General features: G+C 37.6%; 1 protein-coding gene across 1 annotated transcript in view; it reads right to left on the bottom strand.

Moving 5' to 3' along the window:
* ZNRF2 (zinc and ring finger 2) overlaps positions 1-22,908 on the bottom strand; it is a 63,581-nt gene that overhangs the window by 24,655 nt on the left and 16,018 nt on the right. Inside the window, exon 2 of the mRNA XM_052796984.1 lies at positions 6,534-6,629. Within this exon, the coding sequence (XP_052652944.1) occupies positions 6,534-6,629 (96 nt within the window). The remainder of the gene's footprint in view (positions 1-6,533; positions 6,630-22,908) is intronic.

Here is a 22,908-nt window from a genome sequence, read left to right as displayed (position 1 = left end):
CCAATTCCCAAAGGGAGAAAGTACAAACTAATCAATATGTTTTAATCAAGTTCTTCAAACACAATTTCCCTCCTTAAAATTGTAACAATGATTTGCAAGACAAGCTATAAAAAGTCTGAGCTGATATTCTGTCAATTCGCAGAATAATAGCTGTGCAAATGTCTGAGATTAAAATTTTGTTTACTATAGTCATGTTCTACCATCACTACATTAAGCAAAATCTCAAAGTTGAACAGATGTTCAACAGTTCTAATTCTTTTCAAGAACTACTGAAGAAAACCATTTTAAAGCATCAGGGAAATGGAATGAACCTCCTACATACTCTGGAGGATGTTCATGAGTACAGAAGATCAAAACGAGTAAATGTCACTATTTTAACTGCAAGCAGAGAGTATGTGTCTCTTTATGTGTCCTCTTAAACTACCTTATAAAGTATGCTCTTCTCCCTCCACAGCACCCCTCAAGACAGAGCACAGAACCATCTAGGGCAGAGCAAGAAGCTAGAAACTTTTAGCCAAGAATCTTGTTAAACTCCAAAAATGGAAGAACTGAGAAATTCTGTGGAGAATTTTATACCTCGGATAAAGTGGAATGAAAGAACTGATTTGCCTTAGTATTATTTTGTACTGCTTTGCTGAAAGTCTAGTCCTATTAAAGGATGAGAACAAGGAGGAAGGCTTAAGCTTGTCCAGGCAGACTGGCAAGATGCCCTTTTGCAAGGTCTTTTAGGGTATGATCTCAGGAACCGTGGCAGAGAAGTGAGCTTGAAGTTAGCAATTCTTTTCATTCCAGACTGAAGTTTTGAGTGCATCAGTCAAAATGGTTGACGGCATCAACCCTGCCGAGTAAAATACTTTCCCTTTTTTTGTGCACAGAAGTGACAAAGAAAATCAAGTCACTGCAGTGGGCAGAACTGCCAAAATCATGTATTTTGGTGGTCCAAATGTTAGGTCAAGGTGCACTATTTTTCTTCCCTTCTACTGAGCAATATAAACTGAGTAAGTTCTAGCACAAGTAGCTTGCCCCAAAGATGTTGAAACAGCCACTAGTCAACAAAGCTTGTAACTTGTGTTAGAAAAAATTAGGTCAGTCCCTTTCACAAAGAATGCTTCCAAAATATTTTTTAGTCCTTTAGGTGACTCACACCAATCTTCTCTACTTTTGATCAGAATGCATATGTTAGGGCTGTCATTTAGATGTTGACAACTCCTCTAGCAGGATTATTGCTTATACAGATTCCAGCTCAGGATTCTGACACTCACTTACTTGCAGGCCTCCAGCACATGGCAGTACCAGCATTTCTCTTTCCTCACAAGAAAAAAAAATTAACCCAATACTTCAAACTGATTTAGAATAAACAGTATATTCATATCCTCGTGACAAAACTCTGCTTTGCATCCTTGCTAATCTCAATCAGCTGCACTGTTGTGGCCCAAGTCACTTTGAATTTGGTTAGATGACACGGGAATATTTGGCTAGCTGTGCATGGTGTTAGATTTGAACACCCCAGAAGACAAAGTACATTGCTGGACAGGAAGATCACATCGAGTTTCACTCATGTTTTCCTTCCAGTACATGTACCTAGTCCACATACTAATCCTCCATTCAAAACAGAGCTGGATAAACTTTAAATATAAAATCATATATGTAATACCTGCTATCTGTGATGTTTGAACCCCTGCTCTTTTTTGGTGTGACAGGGCTAAAAAATTCTCTTATTGTAATTTAAAAAGAATAATTGCAAAGTCATTACCTTTACTAAAGAAAAAAAACTCGGCCAGCTCACACACTGGATGTCTCAACATTCTCCCTCTCTGAAATTACACTAGCAAAAACTTTTCCCCTTAAAATGAACCTCAGTAAGTATATTGGCCAATAATCAGACTCACTGCCACATCCGAATTAAATGCAGAGCGGTCTGAGTGAAAGCAGCACTGATGTCAAAGCAGCACCACCCCTGAGCAAGCAGCTTTGAGGAGACCCGCTTAGAAAGTTTCCAGTAGAACCGCGTTCCAACACAAAGTGCTGACTTGATGAAACCCAAAATATTCCACAGGAATGTGCTAATTCAATCAAAACTTTTGAAAGAGGACAGGCCGGCTCGCCAAGCCAGCCAACCGGTCTACTGAGCTGACTGGCTCTCTCCAGCTCTCTGGGGTCACTGGCTTCCCCATCTGGCCAGGTGCCAGGCTGCTAGTCCCTGCTCTCAGAGGGGCCCTTTAATAATAATAATAATAAAGTCTTACAAAGTGTCCTGAGAAACAAAGGAATTTTAAATGAAAAACAGAATTACTTCAGAACCAACTGCAAGGTTTCTTCAAGAGGAATTGTTTAGATTTGTTGCAAAGTATCTAAAACTAGTGCTCCTAAAGACACAAGTCTCTCCTGTGTCTTCTCAATTTTTATAGAACACATTCCAGTGAAAAAAAGCATCAATACTGTAACAACACAAAATGAACAATAATTATATTCAAAACCTAAACTTCACCAGATAGGTCTAATCATCAGCAGAGAGTTAAAGGCAAGTTGCTTCCAAAGCACTGTTATTCAAGTAAATGCCCCTGCCTGACCAAAACACAGGGCTACCTAGTAAGCAACACCTTTTTCAGAGTAGCCCCTAAGTGGGCTCCCTGCATAACTCACCATGGCAAACTTGAACAAGATGGTGCAAGGGGCCTCATTTTACACTTTGGAGAAGTTCAAAGGAATAGGTATGACTATATAATATTTTAGCAGTGGTTTTCAAAAAAAAAAAAAAAAAAACAAAAAAACCTGTCACCTAGCAAGTGACCCACTTTCTTCATAAAACTGGCTTTTAGCAACCTGTGGCTAACCCGTGCATGGGACCTATTCTGGCTTCTCAGCAACTCAGCAAGTAACAGTACGAAGACAGTTTTTAATTGCTAAAAAAAGCAAAGCTATTTAAGACAGTAACTTGAAACACCATAATGTTTTTTGCACAATTCCATTCATTTAACCAGCTTTTGTATCAAAATGCCTAGATATTGGTTCATGTGTGAGCTCCACAAGTAGTTTAAGAGATACTTGGAAAAAAGTTCCACAGAAAAAAGAAAGAGCTCTTTTTACATGCCAAATTGAGTCAGTAATGAGATCTCTGTTGCAGGCAAGTCACATGATTTTGAAAGAATAAGGCTAATAAAATGTACCGATTTATTTATATGAAAATCAGCACAACTTCCAGCATAGAACTGGGACAAATTTGTGACCACTCTCTTTCAGAAAACACGTGTAAATCAGACAGCTGCCAGAGTCTGCCGTTCACTGACCCTTCCTACTGCCAAATGCAACGCACAAAGGTAGCTCAGAAAGCAATTAGAGATTGGCTGGGAGAACTCATTAATTTTTTTAAACTTCAAATCACAGCTAAACAGTCTTGTAGCATTTTTCTGGGGAAGACTGTATGCCTCAGACTCACATTTAAAAAGAAAGGTTTGTCTTCTCAGAATGACAAAATACAATTTGCTCCCTGTTGTTTCTTAGAAAGAGCAACTAATACATTTACAGTATCATGAGGAAACACATCTAGAACAGAACTAGACATAAGCACAGGTCAATCCAACTGCTCAATTTTTAAACATCTCACCATCTACAAAGTCTAAGGCTCCCTTCAATTACTTGCAACACAAAATTCAGAGAGAAAAGAAGGTAAAGGGAAAAAAAAAAAGGGGAAAAAAAAATTTTCCCTGTTAGTGGTAATAGGACTGGGAAACCGCCAGTGACAAAAGCAAATGATGCCTACTTGGCTCCATTTCAGTATGTACAGCATAAGGCCAAGATAACAATGAGAAAGTAAAGCATAAAGAGATGCCTTCCATTTTGGAAGAAGGTTTCAAAAGTTGATATCAGCATGTTTTCTTCTCTCAAGCAAAACCTGAGATGCCCTTATGGCTTATGACAAAAAGGCAGATCCATCACTGATGTCCTCATCATGGCAAACAGCAAAATATACAAGAAAAAAAAGCATGCATATACATATTCATATGCAATTCTGGGCCTGTAATCATGGCAGCATTAAGTTACCAATCTGCTAGTTAATTCTCTTTCATTAGCCTCATTAAAGGGATCACAGTCATACCACAAAGTAACAACTGAGTGCTGCACAACTCTGAAGCCATATTCTCAATTTCTTTGTGCTGCAGTAATTTAAATAACCAGCTATAGGCTATAATTTAAGATTTAGTCCACGACTCCAGGAGCTAACCAACTAGAGCTACAAGGATCAATGCACACTTCTATTAAGCGTTTATGAGAATGAGACCATACTTATAAGTAAGCGTCTCTCTCAAACCAGTCTATGTAATTTAGTAGTTTTGTCCTTTCAAGCTTATATAACCATTTCCTAGAATGAGTTTCTGAGGCTCTCTATACAGCAGACACACTCCTAAATTGAGAAATTACATGTTGCTGGTAATAACTCATATTGCATTGTCCACAACTGCTTTTGTCGTGTTGCAGATTATCCAGAGAGTAGCTTCAGATGCCACTCACAGGTTTTACTTCTGCTCATTTATATGGACATTTGTTGACTTAACGGATTGCACAAAGGTAACAAGATGGCCCAAAGGAGCTCCAACCAGCAGTGTGCCAGCTGAGAGAAACATTGCAGGGAATAAAAAACCCCAAAACCCAAAGGTTGAATATGGCACTATCGTGATGCAAATGAACATCACAAACAATACCGAGAGGTTACATTATGTAATTGCCATTTCTTTGAAAAAAGTTAGTCAGCTGAGTGCACTCATATGTACATGTAGGGAGCAGCAGGGGCAAAGGATTTCAGTCAGTCAGCTGGTAACTTGTGGATATCTCATCTGTCGGATTACTGCTAGAACTTGCTCTCTGCCAGCTTGCCTTCTCCTGCTCTACCCTAACTGATCCCAAGTGCATTATCCCTCCCTGAATGGGGCAACTAGCCTGCTTCTCCCTGATGTTCAACATCCCTCAGCACACAGATTTCTAACAACTTTTCTTGGAAAATGCTTAGTCCTAATTTACAAAAGGCAAAACAAAGAGAAACAAAGCCCCCTCTGTTCCATGAAGTCAACCTTCTCAAATATATATATGTGGCAACACCAGGAGAAAAAAAAATATTTACTTTTCCTGAGTGCTGTGCTTTGAAATGGATTTCACAACTATAAGTATATGATTTCAAATTATTTTTGCAATTAAGGCCAAGCATTATTGCTGTCCAGACAAAGAATAAGGTGGGCCCAACCACCCTTTAAGACTTGTTCCAATTAAAAAAAAAAAAAAAAAAAAAAAAAGCAAGCAGTGTAGGATACCATAACAGCAAGGGTACAAGGAGGGTCAAAGAGCCCATAACACTGCAGGTTATTTATATAATAACTAACTTCTGTTGGAAGGGACCTCTGGAGGTCTTCGGGTCCAGACCCTCACTCAAAGCAGGGCCAAGTTAGAGTAAGTTGCTCAGGGCTTTGTTCAGTCAATTTCTGATCGTCTCCAAGGATGGAGATTGCACAACCTCTTCAGGTGCCTGCTGCTGTGTTTGACCACCCTCATTACACGGCATTTCTACCTTACATTGAATTAGATTTTTCCCTGATGTAACTTGTAACCACTGACTCTCAACTTTTTGCTCTGCACCTCCAAAAAGAATCCGACTTCCTCTCCTCTACAATTTCTTTCTAATTGTAGTCTGCTCTCACATATTCCACATCTGGTGACCGGTGTGCAATAAGCTCATTCAGGAGGCACTGTAAGATTTGCTGATGGTAGGGCAGCTCTGCCAAAGTAGGCACTAGGATTTCAGTAACATTTTCTAATTCCTAGTTCTCGGAAACCTTTTGGTGTACTTTCCATAGAACTGAGTGTCAGTCTAAGCCACGGTGATAGAAAGGTTTGATCCCAACAGTGGCAAAAGTCCTGTTTGCCATGCATCAAAGGTTGTCTAGAAGGAGAGCTTAGTAGTATGGGGAAAAAATAGAGCTACAACAGGTGATTCATTTGACATTGGCAAAAGTCTCACTAAACCCACAAAAAATGAAGGTAAGACATAAACATCTACCAGTCCTTATGAAGTATCACATACGCAATCAGCTGAAGAAAGTTCTTTAGCTCCTTCAAGAAAGGGTAATTTTCTTGAATAAGGTGCAAATGCACAGTGCGTCAAGTAACAGTCCTTAATAATGTCCCCGGAATGAGACTTGATTGACCTACCTCACTACTTGATGTCATTAGATGAGAGGACCTTTAAACTACATATCTCAAGTGGGCACTAAATGGACACTGACCAATATCTGATCTTGTGGCCAAAAAAACCCAGAACTGAAATAAGAATAATTTTATATTCGTAGAACAAGTCAACAGTGTAAATTATATTCGCATAAAAAAAGACCAAGTTCTTAGGAATTATTTTCAAAAAATAAACAAGCAAAAAACACACACTATTTCTGAGTCCACTGAATTACTTACTAGAGTATCTTATTTAATAGAGTTATTATCACACTAATGTTTAAAATTAATAAATAATTTTCAGCTTATTTCTTTCTTACCATTGTAGGTTATCCTTGGTTTTGTCAAACACATCACAAGATGTAAATCCATTTCATCGGAAGATACAAATTTTGAACATACAGGGCACTTGAATCCTATGGAAAATAAAAATATGTAAGCATGAGTACATTCGACCACGTTGCAAATATGTCTATTCAAGCTAAAAAACTATTCTGCACACATTAAAAGAAAGAAAAAAAAAATCTGGCAGCTTTTCAGTTTTGACCTGACATTTCTTACATGAATATAATCCCCTTGATTTCAAAAGATCTCAAAATGGACCATTGTTTCTGCAAATTGATCTGTTACCAATTGTAAACACATCACCACCTCTGGAACAGAAAGGTTCCCCTCAACTCTAAGAGCAGTTTAAGACAAGTGCAAGAGGATAACGTGACACTACTAAAACAGAAATTAGAAATGTATAGAGAACATAGCCATTAAAATCTGAACTTGGGCAGGAGCCCTGAATTAACATCTGCGCTTTTACCAGGAATAGCACTGAAACTTTAACAAAGGATCTCCGTTTTACATCTCATCATGCAAGTTGCAGCATCTTTTACCAGTCTGGGGCACAGGGAAAACATTAACTCAGGGGTGTTGCCTCACCTACTGAGTCACTAATATTTCCTGTAGCGCTGAATTTGTTTGACTTCTCTCATCCTAGCCAAGCATGACCTTGTTTAGCTTGTGAGGTCACAGCCTGAGGCAATATGGGGTAAAGAATAATTAAGACAGTCTGGATTGTGATGCAACTGCATCATAGTCCATGACAAAACTGCTTAATACTTTATGTTATTACCAAAGACAGCAGTCTTCCAGTTAAAGGAAAAGATTGGCTGTACAAGTTTTATGGTCCACAGAAAAGTCTGACTGATTTTGACCTGCTGAATAATTAACACACAGGTGAGAGACAAAAAGCCACCATAGGGATCTTGATACGTAACAGCTGTTAAGAAGTATACCTACAGGACAACATATGGCAAAAATATCTAAATCCATGCCCACTGCATTGATGCTGTTGAAAAGTAATGATGCAGGCATGCATAAAAGGCCACTGCACCTTCCACCAACATCCACATCTGGGCCTGCTCCCACATGTTTTAGTTTGTTGCCCCTTACTTTTGTACTTCGAACCTTGGGAATCCACAATGAACCAAGTCAGTCAAGGATGACAAGTGACTTGATGCTGCACTTTCAAGTTACTGATGCCTGAGAAATTTAATCTTTACTGTTAATTATTATCCAGATGTAGATCAAACAACTAACCTGAAGCATTAGCACTTGATAGAAGTAATGCACTTCATTTATCAAGACAATGATTTTTATTTCTTTAGTGCAGCTAATAGGGAGCAAGTCAAAGCAGACAACTGGTAACACCCATGAGGAACTCTGAGCAGCAACTGAACATGTACTGGAAACCACTTCCTCAGATAAAGTACAGTTCTGATTGTTCCCATTTTAGTCATAAGCAGTTCATATCTATTTCTTCTTGTGTCAATCTTACACTTCAGTTTAACTATTGCTCTTCTCTCCTTATTTTTAATCCTCCCCCCTCCCGCCCACATCTTTACAAACAACAGTCACAACCACAGCTTAATAAGCATACAACAGCCGAACACATCTTTTGGAAAAAACAAGTTGAAAGGATTACTTTACTTCTAGAAAGCTTTGTTAGTGACCCTTCAGCTACTGTGTAGCCTCCTTCCCCCAGGCTGCATCTCAACATGACTAAAATCGAAACTAGTTATCTCAGTCCTCCAAACACCCCAAACCACCCATAACTGTTTTGTTACAGTTTTCTTCAAAAACTGACCTGGGGTAAATTTTCTCTCAAGCTATAAGGCATAACTGAAAACATATTTTGATGTGAAAAGGCACATAACTTCCTTATACACTGCAGACTGAGTCCTGCTGTGCCAGAAGGGAGTGTTTGCATTGCAGCAAGTTAACATTTATGTTCATGGCTAGTTAAGCACCGGGACAGTCATTAACAGGTTCCCTCTGCTTTCTGGACAGAACCCTTCTAGCTTATTCCCTAGGGTCATCAGCATGTCTAATTGGGAGTGACAGGGGCAGGAAAAACCACCAATAGGTCTTTAGAACTATCGCTAAAATTAACAGAGTTATTAATAAGGTACATATCCCAGGAATTCTTGGAGGGAATATTTAAATACAAATAAAACAGTAGGGAGACTTTGGGTAAATAATGATGATGATGATGATAATAATAATAATAATGCTTTTGCCTAAATCCATGCTTGAAGATAGACAGCTGTGAAAAATCTTTCTGGTCATCCACCTAGAGTATTCAGCTGAATGTGCCTATACTACCATGCACCTACCCCTAAACCTAGTAAACAGTCTGCATTCTAGCAATACAGTATTTTAACAATACAGTATCTTGTGGCTTGTCTAGTGTCAAGGGGGATCTGAAGGTAATAGTTAAACAACTACAAATATCCTCCTGACACAGCAAGTCTGGGATATCTGACTACTGTAGCTCTACTCAACATGCAGAACAGTACACTGAAGAACCCAAGAAGTAGCAGACATCACACTTAACTAAGCCTTATGGACCAACTTAGCTGCCAGTGGTAAAGGTATCTTTGTGGAAAAGATGTCTTTCCAGTGACCAGCATCATCTGCATGCCAGAGACTAGCATAAAAGCAGAAAAAGAGCCTTGAGCTCGCAACACTTGCTGAAACACTTTTCAAATACAAGTGAAATGGGACTTCTCATTCCTTCACAATGTTCTGCTGCAATAACCAGCTCCTGGATTTAGCCACCTTCCCCAAGAGATGCACAGTGCATGTTTTGTGTGAAGGAAATCAGCATTTCCAACTCCTTTAGTAACCCCAAAGAACAAACTATTTTGACTGTGGACACAATATTTACTTTTTTTTTAACTGTATTTGAAAAATATAAATAAGTGAACAATCAACACTGTCCACAAGCCAGTTAAAGGTCTTTAAAAAAGCTGGTATTTTCCCACCTTTCCTCAAATCAGAAGGCAATAGTTTCATGACCCAGTTTACAATTAAGTACTCTGTAAGAACAAAGACTCTATTGTACCGCTGCCCAGCAGGCTAACAACATTTATAGCCTATGTTTGTTTTTACCACCAGTCTCAAGGAACAATTGCAATAACTTGAAGAAAGTTTCACATGACTTCAACAATCAGCAACAGGTCAAAAATAACTTGCTCTCTACATGACTTGTTTTACTGAGTTTTGCAGATAAACAATGCATTCACAGACATGTGGACAAAAAAGTGGAAGTAGTTATCAGATGAGGTGGCATCACATGAAGTGTCCTCTAAAAACTATGAAACTCAATTAACTACTTTCTCCCTTTCTTTACAAGGAGAGTGCAAGAGATAACGTATAGTTCTAGGTAAAAATCCAGTTCTTATGAAGGTGTTGGTTTCACAGCATCTCTTATCCTCATCCAAGATGAGGAACTATCACCTTTGTATTAGGGTCGTCACTGTTTGTCAGCATATCACTGCAAAGCTGTCCTTCCTCCTCCCATAGTAGAGAGGACATTGCCTGAGATACAACTGAAGTCAGGGGAAGAACCACCTCTCACCCCATTCTCTTTCTGTACAGCAGGAAAGAACTGAGCACCAAAACTGAGCAAGCACATGCCTCTAGCTGACTTTTACAACTGCATGCTTAAGAGGCAGGGAGATAAATTCTTGAAAGCTCCCATCATCTAGTTTCACAACCTTGACTACAATACTGAAAGTAACACATTACCTAAACCAAAACCATAATCCTGGAAAAAAAGTACAATTACAAGAAAAGAGAGACAGAACAGAAAGTTGCAGTACAGCTACTAGAAAATCCCAAGGTGGCACAGGAAGTCTGAAATAACTAAACCTGCTTAAGTAGCAGGACTTAAATAGTCGGAGGTGAATTCTCTCTCTCATTCTCTCTTGAATGTATCACTTTCTTCAGACTCCACCAACTTTTGCAAATGAACCTCCAGTTAGCCAAGAAATCCCATCTTCTCTCACATCCATCTACCAAACTCATAACTTTCATCGCTGGCAGGCTTGGAAACTATCCACAGGGACAGGTTGATGGGTGGCCACTCACTCTATCCATACCAATTTCAACCTCTTACCGATATCTTACTGTGATTGCCTTGCTTTGCAAACATCAGACTGTTTAACTTCCAGTTCAGTGCATAGCGAAGCAAAAAAAAACCCCATCCAACAAATAACAAAACTCGTGGACCTCTATAATTTTTGCAAAATCATCGTGGCAGTCATTCTGGAATATCTACTTCGTGGTGGAAAAAAAGAAGACAATACAGTGCACTGTCACAGAATTGCACATAAAGGAAACACATCGGAGCAGTACTAGACCTGCACAGAAAAATGGATGATCCTTTTGGTCAATATCAAACAGTTGTAGCAAGAAGTAACGACGAATAAAACCTGCACCAGCGCAAAAGACTGCATCAGCCTGATCAGAGTAACCTTTCAGCAGAAAACGTCTCAACTGGAACACTGCCAAAACCAAACAAAGTATAATGAGACCAGCTGTTCTTTTAAAATAAGTATGCAACGTATTAGTATTTTTTTTTTGTATCCTTGTGTTTTCAAACAAGATGGATAAATCTGTCTTGGTTTACATTTAAAGAAGTCATAAGAAAAGAGAAATCCTTGCATACACATGCTTTTCTAAAACGTATTTGACAATAAGCAGCCTGACAAATGTTACTTACGTACTTGCACTTGTTCTTCAGTACTTAGAAAAATAACTATAGACAATCTGGAAGCAAAGCATCCAGTAAATATGATGGTATGACAGTGGTATGCAAGATTACTGTCACACAAATAAAGTTTGTATAATGATGCAAAAACAAAACAACACAAATAATTCCCTCCCCCCAATAAACAGAAAAGACCTCACATAATCAGAAAAACATGTTAGAAAGGACCTCAGGAGGTCACCAAGTCTACCCCATACTGGGAAACTGGGTTAAGCATACTTAGAGGATTTAATCTGCCCTTAAAAATCAAGTTGTGAAAAATTTTACAGACATTCTAGACAACCTACAATGCTGATCAGCTATTCTTAGGGAGTTAGAAAAATCGTCCCTTATCTCTAAACTAGCAGCCTTCGTTTACAAAAAAGGCTGATTACTTCTTATGAGTTCAGTAGACATGGAAAACAGTTGGTAACTGTCCTCAGTATAAAAAACATGTTCACACTGGAAAATGTGTGCCCTTCACCTTTTTCCTCCAGCCTGAAAAAAAAGAGTTACTCTAATCTTTCCTCACAGGCCCTGATGCCTAAACCTTTTATTCCTATTGCTGTCTCTGGACTCTCTCCAAGCTTAGCATATTGCATTGCCAAGAACCGGGCAGAGCTTTCCGGCTAAGACTTCACAAGCCCTAAGCAGAAATTAATACCTACCTATCGCATCGTTCTGTTACACTAGGTGTTGAATCTCTTTATATAGATGTATCTATGCATAGATATATCTCCTTTGTGTGTGTGTATATAGGTACATACATGTACACTTTAAACAAACCAACAGATTATTGGCTCATTCCTCTCATGACCCATAACAATCCCTTCAGCTGAACTGTTACTAGCCAGGTCCCATTTTGCAGTGGTACAAAATTATTTCTCCAATTTTGCCCTCCATAGTGCTTTCAGATCTTACAAGTTTGGCATTATAGTTCCTTTTTTAAGGTGTCCACCCTCCAAAAAAAGATGATTGAAAATGGACCTGAAGTAGACCGCTGTGATACTTGATTTGAATTGCTCTCCTAGAGCAGCTACAGAATTTTTTTCCCCAACTATTTCAGTATCCACCTACTTTTTCACCTAGACCATATTCTCTAAGTTTGCTAATGAGAATATAAAGCAGAATAGCATAAACATTTTATTAAAGTCAAAGTATAATGCCTCTACTTCCTCCATGTCCTTTTATATTAAACTGTGTAGAGGACTATGCAGTGAGATTGTAAGAACAGCAGAAAAATAGATGGAAATAATTCAGATTCTCAGTGAAGTAACAACAGTCCTGGTCAAGCCCAACTTCTGTTACTCCCTTCTTCTGTAAACAAATTTGTAAAACTTAATGAAGAAAAGAAAAAGCTAGCTCCAGAAAAGACTACATGGTCTATCAGAGTTATGTGGCCACAGAATTCTCTCTTCTCCTCAGACAGCTGAAATGGAAAGACAGAATGAGTAATTCCTTAAGCTCAAAACCATGAAGCTTTGTACATGAAAGCATATTGCTTTAACACAGCTAACATCTTACCTGGCAACTTTACCCTTATCAAAGAGAATATGAAGATTATTTCACACTAAATTCAAGAACAGAGAAGTGACATTGTAAAAATGTCTTTAAGTTAGAAGGTAAAAGAAAAAAGAGCATTACCAATTCCCAGGGAACCCTCTACAGAAGAATTTCTGGGTGCTGTAGCTCCCAATACAAGTGCCTACACAGAGAAAGTTTGCCGTTTTCTGTACAGAAGTTTTTTATTAAGGGAGAAAGTGTCTTGGTGAAAAGATACATCTAGTTCTCTAGTTTCCATCCTTCTTTGTGCTGTCAATGGCCTAAGTCGAGAGAACACAGCACCATCTGGAAAGACTTCTGAAGATGAAAAGAAATAAAGAAATAGTCCCCTCAGTTCGGGAGAAAATAAGAAATCGAATACAAATAAGGAACACAATATAAACATTCCAAACTCTGTCTTTTCTAGAAAACTGAACCAGGATAAGCACAAATAATTTCTTCTTCTCAGCACTTACTGATCTTGTGCTCATAATCTAGAGGGGTTTTCTTCCCCACTTTTGTGTCATAAAACTGAAGTAAACACACTTGCGAATTCCTTGAGGGAAACGAGGGATTTTCTCTTGTATTTTTTGATTTAAAGCTCCCACAGCACTCAGTGGGAAAGGGGGGATATATAAAATGGGGAATAAAAACAAACCTGAAACTTATTTTAGTTAAGGAGCCCGTGGAATAATTAGAGAAGATATGTTTGGATAATACTTCATCTCCTAAGCAAACACTTATGAAAGACAGACTCTTACTACATAACTTTAGCTCCCTTCATCTTGGGAATTGGGAAAGTGAGATCTTTAGTAGCAATCACTGAAAAATAATGCAGTACAAGATGAAAAAGAGAAATTGAACAAGACACATTTTCTTATGCATAAATAAAGCCTTTATCAACTGCAAAACTTCAGGTGTCTAATACTAATGTAAAAGTAACATGTGATGATGATTATAGTTGACAGCTGCACATTTTTAGAAACTGAAGAACAATAAATACAACCATTAAAAGAGAGGGGGAAAAAGCCCCATGCTAAAATATGTTGCAAACCAGAAGATGAAATTACAGGTGGGAAAGACCTGGGGAAAGATTGATCTCACCTCTTAATACAAAAATAAGAACAGCTGTTATTAGAGGAACAGCTTCTTGAGAGTGACATTTTAGATCAATGCAAGCACCCAACAAAGGGAGGAGGAAAGACCTTCTCAGCTCCACCTGTGTTTGTGGGTGGGTGTTAGCCCCCCATCCCATCATCCATAGGGATCTGTAGTCAAGGTAGATGAGAGACTGCTCAAGTCTCCTTCATCCAAACTCCTAGAGTCTTTGCACTTTCAAATTGACAAGCACACAAACAAGAACAGTTTTTACAGTGACTTGCAAGCTATTAATTCACTCTTTAACTTCATTAACTGCATTTCAGACATGTCGTTCCCCCAGCACAGATCCATACCGTAAGTTTCTCAATGGAACAGAAGCAGCTACAGACAGACAAGTGTGAATATAAACTTATGTTGGGAGTTGCATTTGGTAGATTTAAAGGTAAAAGCAAGCCTCAGTTTTCATGTAAAAAAGGCTCCACCCACACCCTAAATCCAGATGATTTTAGACTTTAGCTTACTGTGTTTGAGAAGTATATTTTCAACTAGCAACCAAAAAACTCCACTTATCAACCAGACTTTCTCCAGAAGAATATCATTAATTCCCATAGCATCTTTTCCAAGGGAAGGGGCAGGGGAGAGAACCCAGGGGAACACAGTTTCTCTCTCTCTTTCATATAAGTGTGATGACTCCCTTCCAAAACCAGAATCAAGGGCAACAAAGGAAAGAAACTTTTCCTCTCTCATGTCTATTCATCATCAGATCTCTGGCAAGCAGAGATAAGAGCAAGGTTCCCTCCTAGCCACATCGGCAGAGTAACACCAGTAGTATGGGAAGAAATTAGCCCTATTGCCATTTCAGAGGCTTCTGTATACAAGTGGGGCTCTTGCCACTTTGGAGAAATCTTGTGGAGCTGTGTGAAGGACAACAGAGTTGTCTGAATACACAGCTAAACCAGGGTGGACACATTTTGGACTCAAATCAATGACCTTATTCAGAAAGCAAGTAGCCAGAAAGCATGGTCAGTGGTTTGGGGCACAAATGTATTTTATTTACACACGGCAGGCAAGATTAACCTGTCAAGCAAGCTTAGTTCTTGCATTACCAGATGATGACAAATAAGTCACTGCATGTCAGCTTGGAGGTCCGAAAAATTTATGCAAATGAAATGCCTTAAAACTCTTACTTTAGAGATATTACATATTCCCATTGTTTTTTTCTTCTTAACTCACCAATCACAATTCAAAGAGGAAGAATTTTTCTCTCTCATTCCTAGTCTCTCCTGAACCTATAAATTTAATTTTTTTTCTTCCTTAATTTTCCTACTCCCTCAATTTTCTCTCATTGCCTGGAGCAATATTTTCCTCAAACACCTGAAAAATGTCTTTCCACTCATTATTTCACAATGAATGTTGGGGAAGACAGACAGGATAACGGTGTTCTACCACCAAAAGTAGGCTCTTCTGGAGTAATTGTGTAATTTGGCAAGACTACTACAAATTTTTAAGTACAGGGAACAGTTTGTCTACACTCCCCGCCCCTTCTTCACACTGTCAATAAAGTCACTACTTTCAAAAATACACTAGGGTTAAAAAGTTTCCATTAGAAATCACATCATTTAAAAGGAACTATAGGAAGAGCTGCTCCAAGACCAGAAGAAAGAATGAAGTCCTACTTTTTGAAAACGCACAGACATAAATATCTTGAAAACTTGTACTGTACAATGCAACAAATGTGATTAAAATTACATGAAGCATGATAATAAGAGAGGAGAGGGTGGCTATACCATGCTGAGAGTATATTTAATGATAGCTAAAAGGGAAGAGGTATGATGTGAAAAAGGCTGAACAATGGTTGACAAGTATGACTAAGCTGAACACGTGAAACAGAGCATCTTGTCGGACGCAGAGAAGTCTTCTGAGCAAACTGGCCAAAATGCATACGAGGTCTTACGAAAAAAAGAAATGGGAGAGACAAAGTAAACACTGCACTTGAAAGGCAGCAGACAGGAACGAAGGAGCAAGCCCCAGGAGAAGGCAGCATCTTAGAAGACAGCACAGATAATGATGCTGCTTGAAAGCATGCGGAAGACAAAGTCTCTTGGAGAATCTGAAAACTATTACTCTACTACACAAACAAGGTGATAATGGAGACCTGAGAAAGCACAGCATTTACAGACAATTGGTCTGTTGTCTACAAAGTTTTTACCAAAGTAAGTGAGGGTAAAAAAAGAAGTCCTCACTAAGGCAAAACTTTGTAAAGTCTGATTTAGTTGAAATACTTACCAATAACCTACTTGTTCCTGCAGAAATAGAGGTAGCAGTGACAAAGAAAAAAGGGGAAAACCAATCAATGACAAAAAAGTCAGAGTACAAATTATTAAAGACTACAACTGGGAAGAATACATGTAAATAAGAAGTTAAATTATTATGTGGGATGTTCTCAGGAGTTTAAATATTAATTCTAAACATAATAACGTTTCATTTTTCGACAGCAACGTTAAGCTATATATAAAAAGTAGTTACAATTACATTTATCATTCAGTATAACAGAAAAATTATACCTATTAAAAGTACAGTTTCAAGAAAGTCAAGAACAAATGTTTCAAAGCATACTTGTTTTCTTGTGCTTTTCATCTCATTTTTTAATCACATGTACAAGAATTTTTATTACCTAAGCACAACAGCAGACTTTCCTGCATTATTATACTCTGTATTTTCCCTCTTTAGCTCTCAAAATAGCAGTCCTCGACAGAGGGCACCAATTTCTTAATTCTGCAGGGAAACACCTAACCTATGGACTAATTTACTTTCATTCACTTGAAACTGGTGAGAGTAGAACAAGTATGGTTACTTGATTATTTGTTTGGTTTGGGGTTTTATTTTTCCAGAGTAAAGGTACAACTTATGAATAAGGACTGAGCTTAGTAGAAAAGTTTGGGCTGATAAAACATCATTCATGCTCAGCACAAAGGAATTTTGTTTAAGGAATAACTTTTTAAAAGTACTGACATCTCTGCTTATCATAAAGCACCCTTTTGTTTTTAAATGGAAAGTTCAACTAAGAGAAGTTCACTCTGCATTGACCCCTCTATTCTTCCAACTTGGAAAATATTTACCTTAGTGTATGGATTATTGCAGAAACTAGGATGTAATTTCGTAAGAAGCCAGACTTTTAACAGAATAATAAAAGAGACTCTTACAAAATGGGGAGGAGACCAATGGTGACAAAACACATAATTTCAGAGAGGTATACACTGGAATTAGATCATTAAATCCTTCACTATTAACAGAATTCAAGTGTTTAACATGAATTATGTACAAATTTTGATAAAACGTGAGAGCAGTTTCTTAAGTTTGAATGATATGCATTTATGTATTATAATGACTAGTTTTGCAAAAGTTCCTATTTCTAAGACAGAACCTTTTAATAAAATTTGGGAATGTACCACAGTGAAGAAAGCATGCAAAACGTCTAATAAGAGGAATAGTAAAGAAGATGCATAACTGGTTTGGAAAAAGATAGAACTGAACCCATAAAGAAATAATCCCCAACCAAGTTTTCTTAACTATTGTCAGTAAAAGCTGAAGAAAATCAAGCTATTGACTGACTCACTTTAAACATATCAATCATGACAGATTCATCTATATTTAGTCTTTTACCTCTATTAAGAGAGTACATAGCACCCATACCATATTCTGCAAAATCTTACAGAACATCCATAAATCACAAACCAACCAAACTTTCAAATGACATGCCACATCATTCCTACCACAGCAACTAAGTCAGCAATGTAATTCTTGCTTTTTCATGGTTAAGATGCCACTGTCTGTACAAACTATTAAGAAATACTCTGCGTATTGCTCACATTTTAAATGATCTTTGTAGAGAATGCTACTGAGCATTTTCTATTTTTCTCTGTTTACAACTGCTCCATTGGTCTATCAGTCAAATAGTTGAGAAATTTGATTAGTTACCTACATTAAAGATCTACACTTAGAAGAGAAACATCTTGTTTACATTAACCAGATCATACTAATAAGACGCACGTATGCATGCATACACACACACAGAGCATAGATTGTAAGTAAGTTTTAACAGGGATGTGCAGTTGGAACAAATTAGTTTAAATGATATTTTGACTTTTCAGCCATTTGAAAAGTGACATGGTAACTCAAATGCTTTTATTTATCCAATTACAGCTTTTATGTAAAGAAGTATATGCTTTCATTGCTTTACTCATCCATAACACTACTGAAGGTAAAAGAACCTGCAACTATTTAAGAAGTATGTTTTGTTCTTCACTGTTCAAACAAAATCATGATCTGTCATTTGATATATACATAAGCATTATATATGAAAAAGGAGACAATGTCTTGAGTTTGACTACTGAGATAGCATGAAACCACAACATGCTAGTAAGTTATATTTTAATAAGAAGGGGTGATGGATTTTTTTTAGCATGAAACTGCAACATGCTAATAAATTATATTTTAATAAGAAAGGGGTGTTGGGTTTTGTTTGGGGGTTTTTGGAGGGTTTTTGTTGTTTTTTGTTTTTTAAACAACTGACTAAAGAGCAATCATAGTACTCCTATTTCAGGAACACCCTTATAAGATCAGGATCATAGTGCACCAAGTACTGCAAATATGTTTGTTCACATACATGTATGCATCTCTCCTCTGAAGAGCTTACACTAAAATAGACAAGAAAAAGCAATGGTTACAAGGAGAGCAATGCCTCCATTATATACTTTAGAAAGTCAGTAAGAAACCTGCCCTAGCTTACACAGAAAGTCAAACAATTCTCGTAAGTCTCTACGTGTCACCTTATATAAAAATGCCTATTTGCCCACAATGACATTGAGACAAGGGTCACGGAAAAAGTAAATCATGACAGAAATTTGGTCTGCCTTTCCATGTAGCACTGCCTTCTTAACCACAGCCTTAGCAAGGCTGTACCACAGATCCCTAAAATCAGTGACTGAGCAGTTAAAATATAAATAATAAAATGCTCAAACAAAAAAAATTTCTGGCTTTGAATGAAGAAGAAAGCTCTTTAAAACAGATCTTGAAGGGCAGCATAAAGAATGCCAGAGTTTGAGCCTGCACCCCTCTTGGCTCGCTCATGTGTTCATCCCTTCACCTTCCTTCTGTCTCTTGGCAGCACTACCTCCTTTGCTCTTGCTGTCCTTTCCTGCATGTGCATGTCAGCTGGTAGGGACCAGCCCAAACAAGCAGGAGCCTGAGCTTTCCCAGTGGTACACTGGAGCAGCCCACTGCACCTTGCTGTATTAGCTAGCCTGCCAGCAGTGTATAGAACAATTGAGAGACTGATAGGATCAAAACAGCAGCTAGAGGACAAAGACCAGTAAGGTGTATTTAAATAAATCCTTCCGTGATATAAACAAAACAAATTAAAAAACCAAAAACCTGAACTTCTAGAACAAGAGACAAGCTAATGAAGGATGCACGCCAAATGCGTACTATATACATACTTCAGCAGCAAATAACTTATTTAAAGAAAAAAAACCTTCTCATCCAATTCCCACTTTTTTAAAGTGTAAGGCACTCATTAAAAAATAATGTACAAATCTTCCATCACTTTAGACATCTAAAGTTCTGAGGTAAGACTACTCAGCACTACTACTAACCCAAAATGATTAGAGACACAGATTTATAACTATTTTCCCATTGTAGCCTTTCATTATAAGTTGCAAAAAATTCACAACTTCCCAAAATCTTCTGCAAAAGAAACAATAATTCTCAAAAGGCACTTTCAGTTAAACAAACCATTCTCCACGCAAGAAAGATTTTATACTGCTAAGTATTTGGGTACTGAATTGTCACATTGTTACTTTTCACACACCAGGTTTTAAGAACTGCAAAGAATTAACATCATTTATAGGCATTTTTCTATTTCAAATTAGATCTCCTCCTTTATCTAAGATGAGCATTAGTCCCTCAAAAAGATTTATGTTTCAGTAGACAGAAGATGTATTTTCAATGTCTTACAAAATAAAAATCTCCATGATGCTCTTGAAGGAGAACTCTCTCACACTTAAACCTTGTTACCAGTTTTCTAGAATGCCACCTTATTCTGGATTTTAGGAGAGATCCAAGTAGCTGTGTCCCACATGGACACCAGCTTAAATCCACTCCTTTCACTGTAGGAGAAGCCCTCAGAAGGTAAGTCCATTGCACAGTGGTGAGTGCAGTAACAGCAACTGTGATAAATTTCACAGTATGGCTACCAACAAATTAGTGAGATTAAGCCAGGCATAAGTCATCAGCTCTGGTGAAAAGACAGACTTGTTCTTCCATAGCAAACTCTATCCATATTAAAGACTACTGAGAAGTAAGCCACAGGCATGTAAAGGACAGCCTCTGCCTCCAGGCTTTGTTGTTTTATCAAGTAACTTTTTTTAAAATTTGCCTTTAACTACCATTTTTAGGAACACCTAATAAAAGCTCTCAAAGGAAGCCTGACATTCCTGTTGGTCATCACAAAAGGACACTCTTCCTCTCTCTAGCAGAGTTCTTGCCATACCTGTCCTTTACAGCAGTTGTATCAAATCAGAAATCGGTAAACTGGGAGTTGTGCCAAAAAGAGAAATCTACTTTTATTGGTTTTTCCTTGACAAGAAGCAATACCCAATACAATTCCTGGCTTTGTGCAGTGAGAATGCGATTTAAACATCTAAACTTATGTCTTTGTTTTCCAGAACCATGTAGACATTGTACCATTCATTCTATTAATCCTATACTCTTATAACAGCAGTTTCCAGTTTGGAAGACATCTCCTCAGGGCAGTAGGCAGGCTACAGAAGACTAACAGCTTTCTAATCTTTCAGGGAGATCCTCCAGCTCTAGGTTGAAAAATGAGTGAATGCTGAACTTGTTCTGCGAACAGGAGATTTTGGCCTGACATGCTCTCTGTCTGGTACTTTCCACAGAATGTGGTAGGACAGACTGAAATTCTGCTCTTGGTGTAAAACCACTCCTTAGCTAAAACTGTATCAAAACTGTCCGGAAGCTGGCCTAAAAGGAAAACACCAGGTGCAGTTGGAAGGGTTATGGCATACACATGGGAAGATAAATATTTTATACACGAGAATATGTTTTTGGGTAGAAGTCAACATAAACATGAAAACTGCCCTTCTCACTATTGTGTAGGTAGGACAATTTTTACTGACATCAGAGACATTCAAAACAATAGTGAAAATTAAGCTTTTAGTTAAGGGAGTTCACAGCACTTAACATCTACACAATGACTTCCAGAAAGAAAAATAAAAACTTCAACTCATTTACCAGGTTTCTACCTGCAACAAAATTCATACAAATTGCACTAAAACTTGAGACAGACTAATCTTGTTACACTGTCACCTAGTTACTCTAGAACCGTACAGTGACAGCCTCAAGGGGAAAGAAGTTCATTTAGGTTCTTAAAAAAATAAATGTTTCAGATGCATTTATATCAATTCAGCATGTTACTCAACCTACAACATAGGTGGGATTATAAATCCTGCAGTATGCTATTGTTGCTCTTGACCTAGTGTGGTATCTCACAAAGTTGAGGGTAATTCCATCCAGCAAAATAAAACAGCAAGCCTTCTGGAATAAATTCAAAGTACTAAAAGGACAATACAGTCTTCTAATCTATTAATATTCTGGCAAGAACATGTATACACAAATCCGAGTCTTTAAAAGCAATTTAGGCAAAAATTCTGATCTCACATGTATTAATATGGACAGCTACAAAGCTTTTTTTTTTTTTAATAGACAAATGGCTTGTAAGCGAGTCATTTATAAAAGACAGAGAAACATCTTCTAAGTACCAGCTATGACAACTTTTATTATCAATTCCTATTCCCTCGGGGACAGTTTTACAGAAAGAAATTGAAAGTGAGGCAAGGAAAAAAACCCTCTTATAAAACTACCAGCTTTTGTCTTGCACTGGCTAATCTGTTAAAGTAGGCTTTAAGTTTATTTAAATGTAAATGTACATGGTGGATTCCACCCCCAACTGTGTCCCCCCCATCCAAGCAAATAAGAATAGTCATTCATTCACTATCCAATCTTTGTATGTTTCTGTAACTACTCAGGGAACAAACCATCCTTATACCAAACCTAAGAAATCAGAATACCAGGGAAATAACTTTCTGAATTTGACTTCAATAAAATCCTTCAACTTATAAATAAAATCATGTTATATATCATCTCTCCAATGAAGCAAGTTTAAGGGGAGGAAAAAAAATAGTAATATTGAAAAGTGGAATGCAACCCTGGCAATTACCCAAGAGCTTGCCACAGTTCCCAGATATATGGCAGAGGTCCAACCTAAACAAAGCAAAGTTACCCATAAGTTAGGAACAACTGATTTGGAAACACAGCTTTTCCAGGACATTGAAGAAACTCTAGTACTAATTTTGCTTAATGATGGTATTTCCATTTTTCATTTAGAGGTTGAAATGCATGTACTCCAACAACTGAAATATCAAAATCAGTTTCTTTTCTTTTCCTCCTGAAATTCACTTTATTTCTTCCAGTAGGGAGGAGTGCAAGAAATGCATGTGGCTTCTTTTTTTATTTGTTTAGTAGCAAACTGAATAAAGCTGCTGATGTTCTTACAGAAGTTAGCGTAATGGTATGGTAGTACACCAAAAGGTCTTCATCATAAAAAGGAAATAATATTTACTTAGGATTCCCATCCCTAAGGAAAATCCTGCAAGACACTGTAAAAAGATAACAGTAAGTAGGAAAAAAAGTACATACTATCTTAAATAAACTGCACTTAACAATAGGGAGAAAAATATTCAAACCACATAGCTCTCTGCACCAGGGTCATAAAAAGAAAGGAAAAAGGTCACTGAAGTATTTATAAACCCTGTTTTCACACGTGAATCAAAGTATTACTGTGTTTTCCATCTTGGCTTTGAAAGCCATTAAGTGAAATTAAGTATTTA

Source organism: Harpia harpyja, chromosome 1 (assembly GCF_026419915.1).
Source record: "Harpia harpyja isolate bHarHar1 chromosome 1, bHarHar1 primary haplotype, whole genome shotgun sequence".
In the NCBI taxonomy this organism is placed as follows: domain Eukaryota; kingdom Metazoa; phylum Chordata; class Aves; order Accipitriformes; family Accipitridae; genus Harpia; species Harpia harpyja.
The sequence above is the reverse complement of the archived record's forward strand: the minus strand, read 5'-3'. Positions and strand labels throughout refer to the sequence as shown.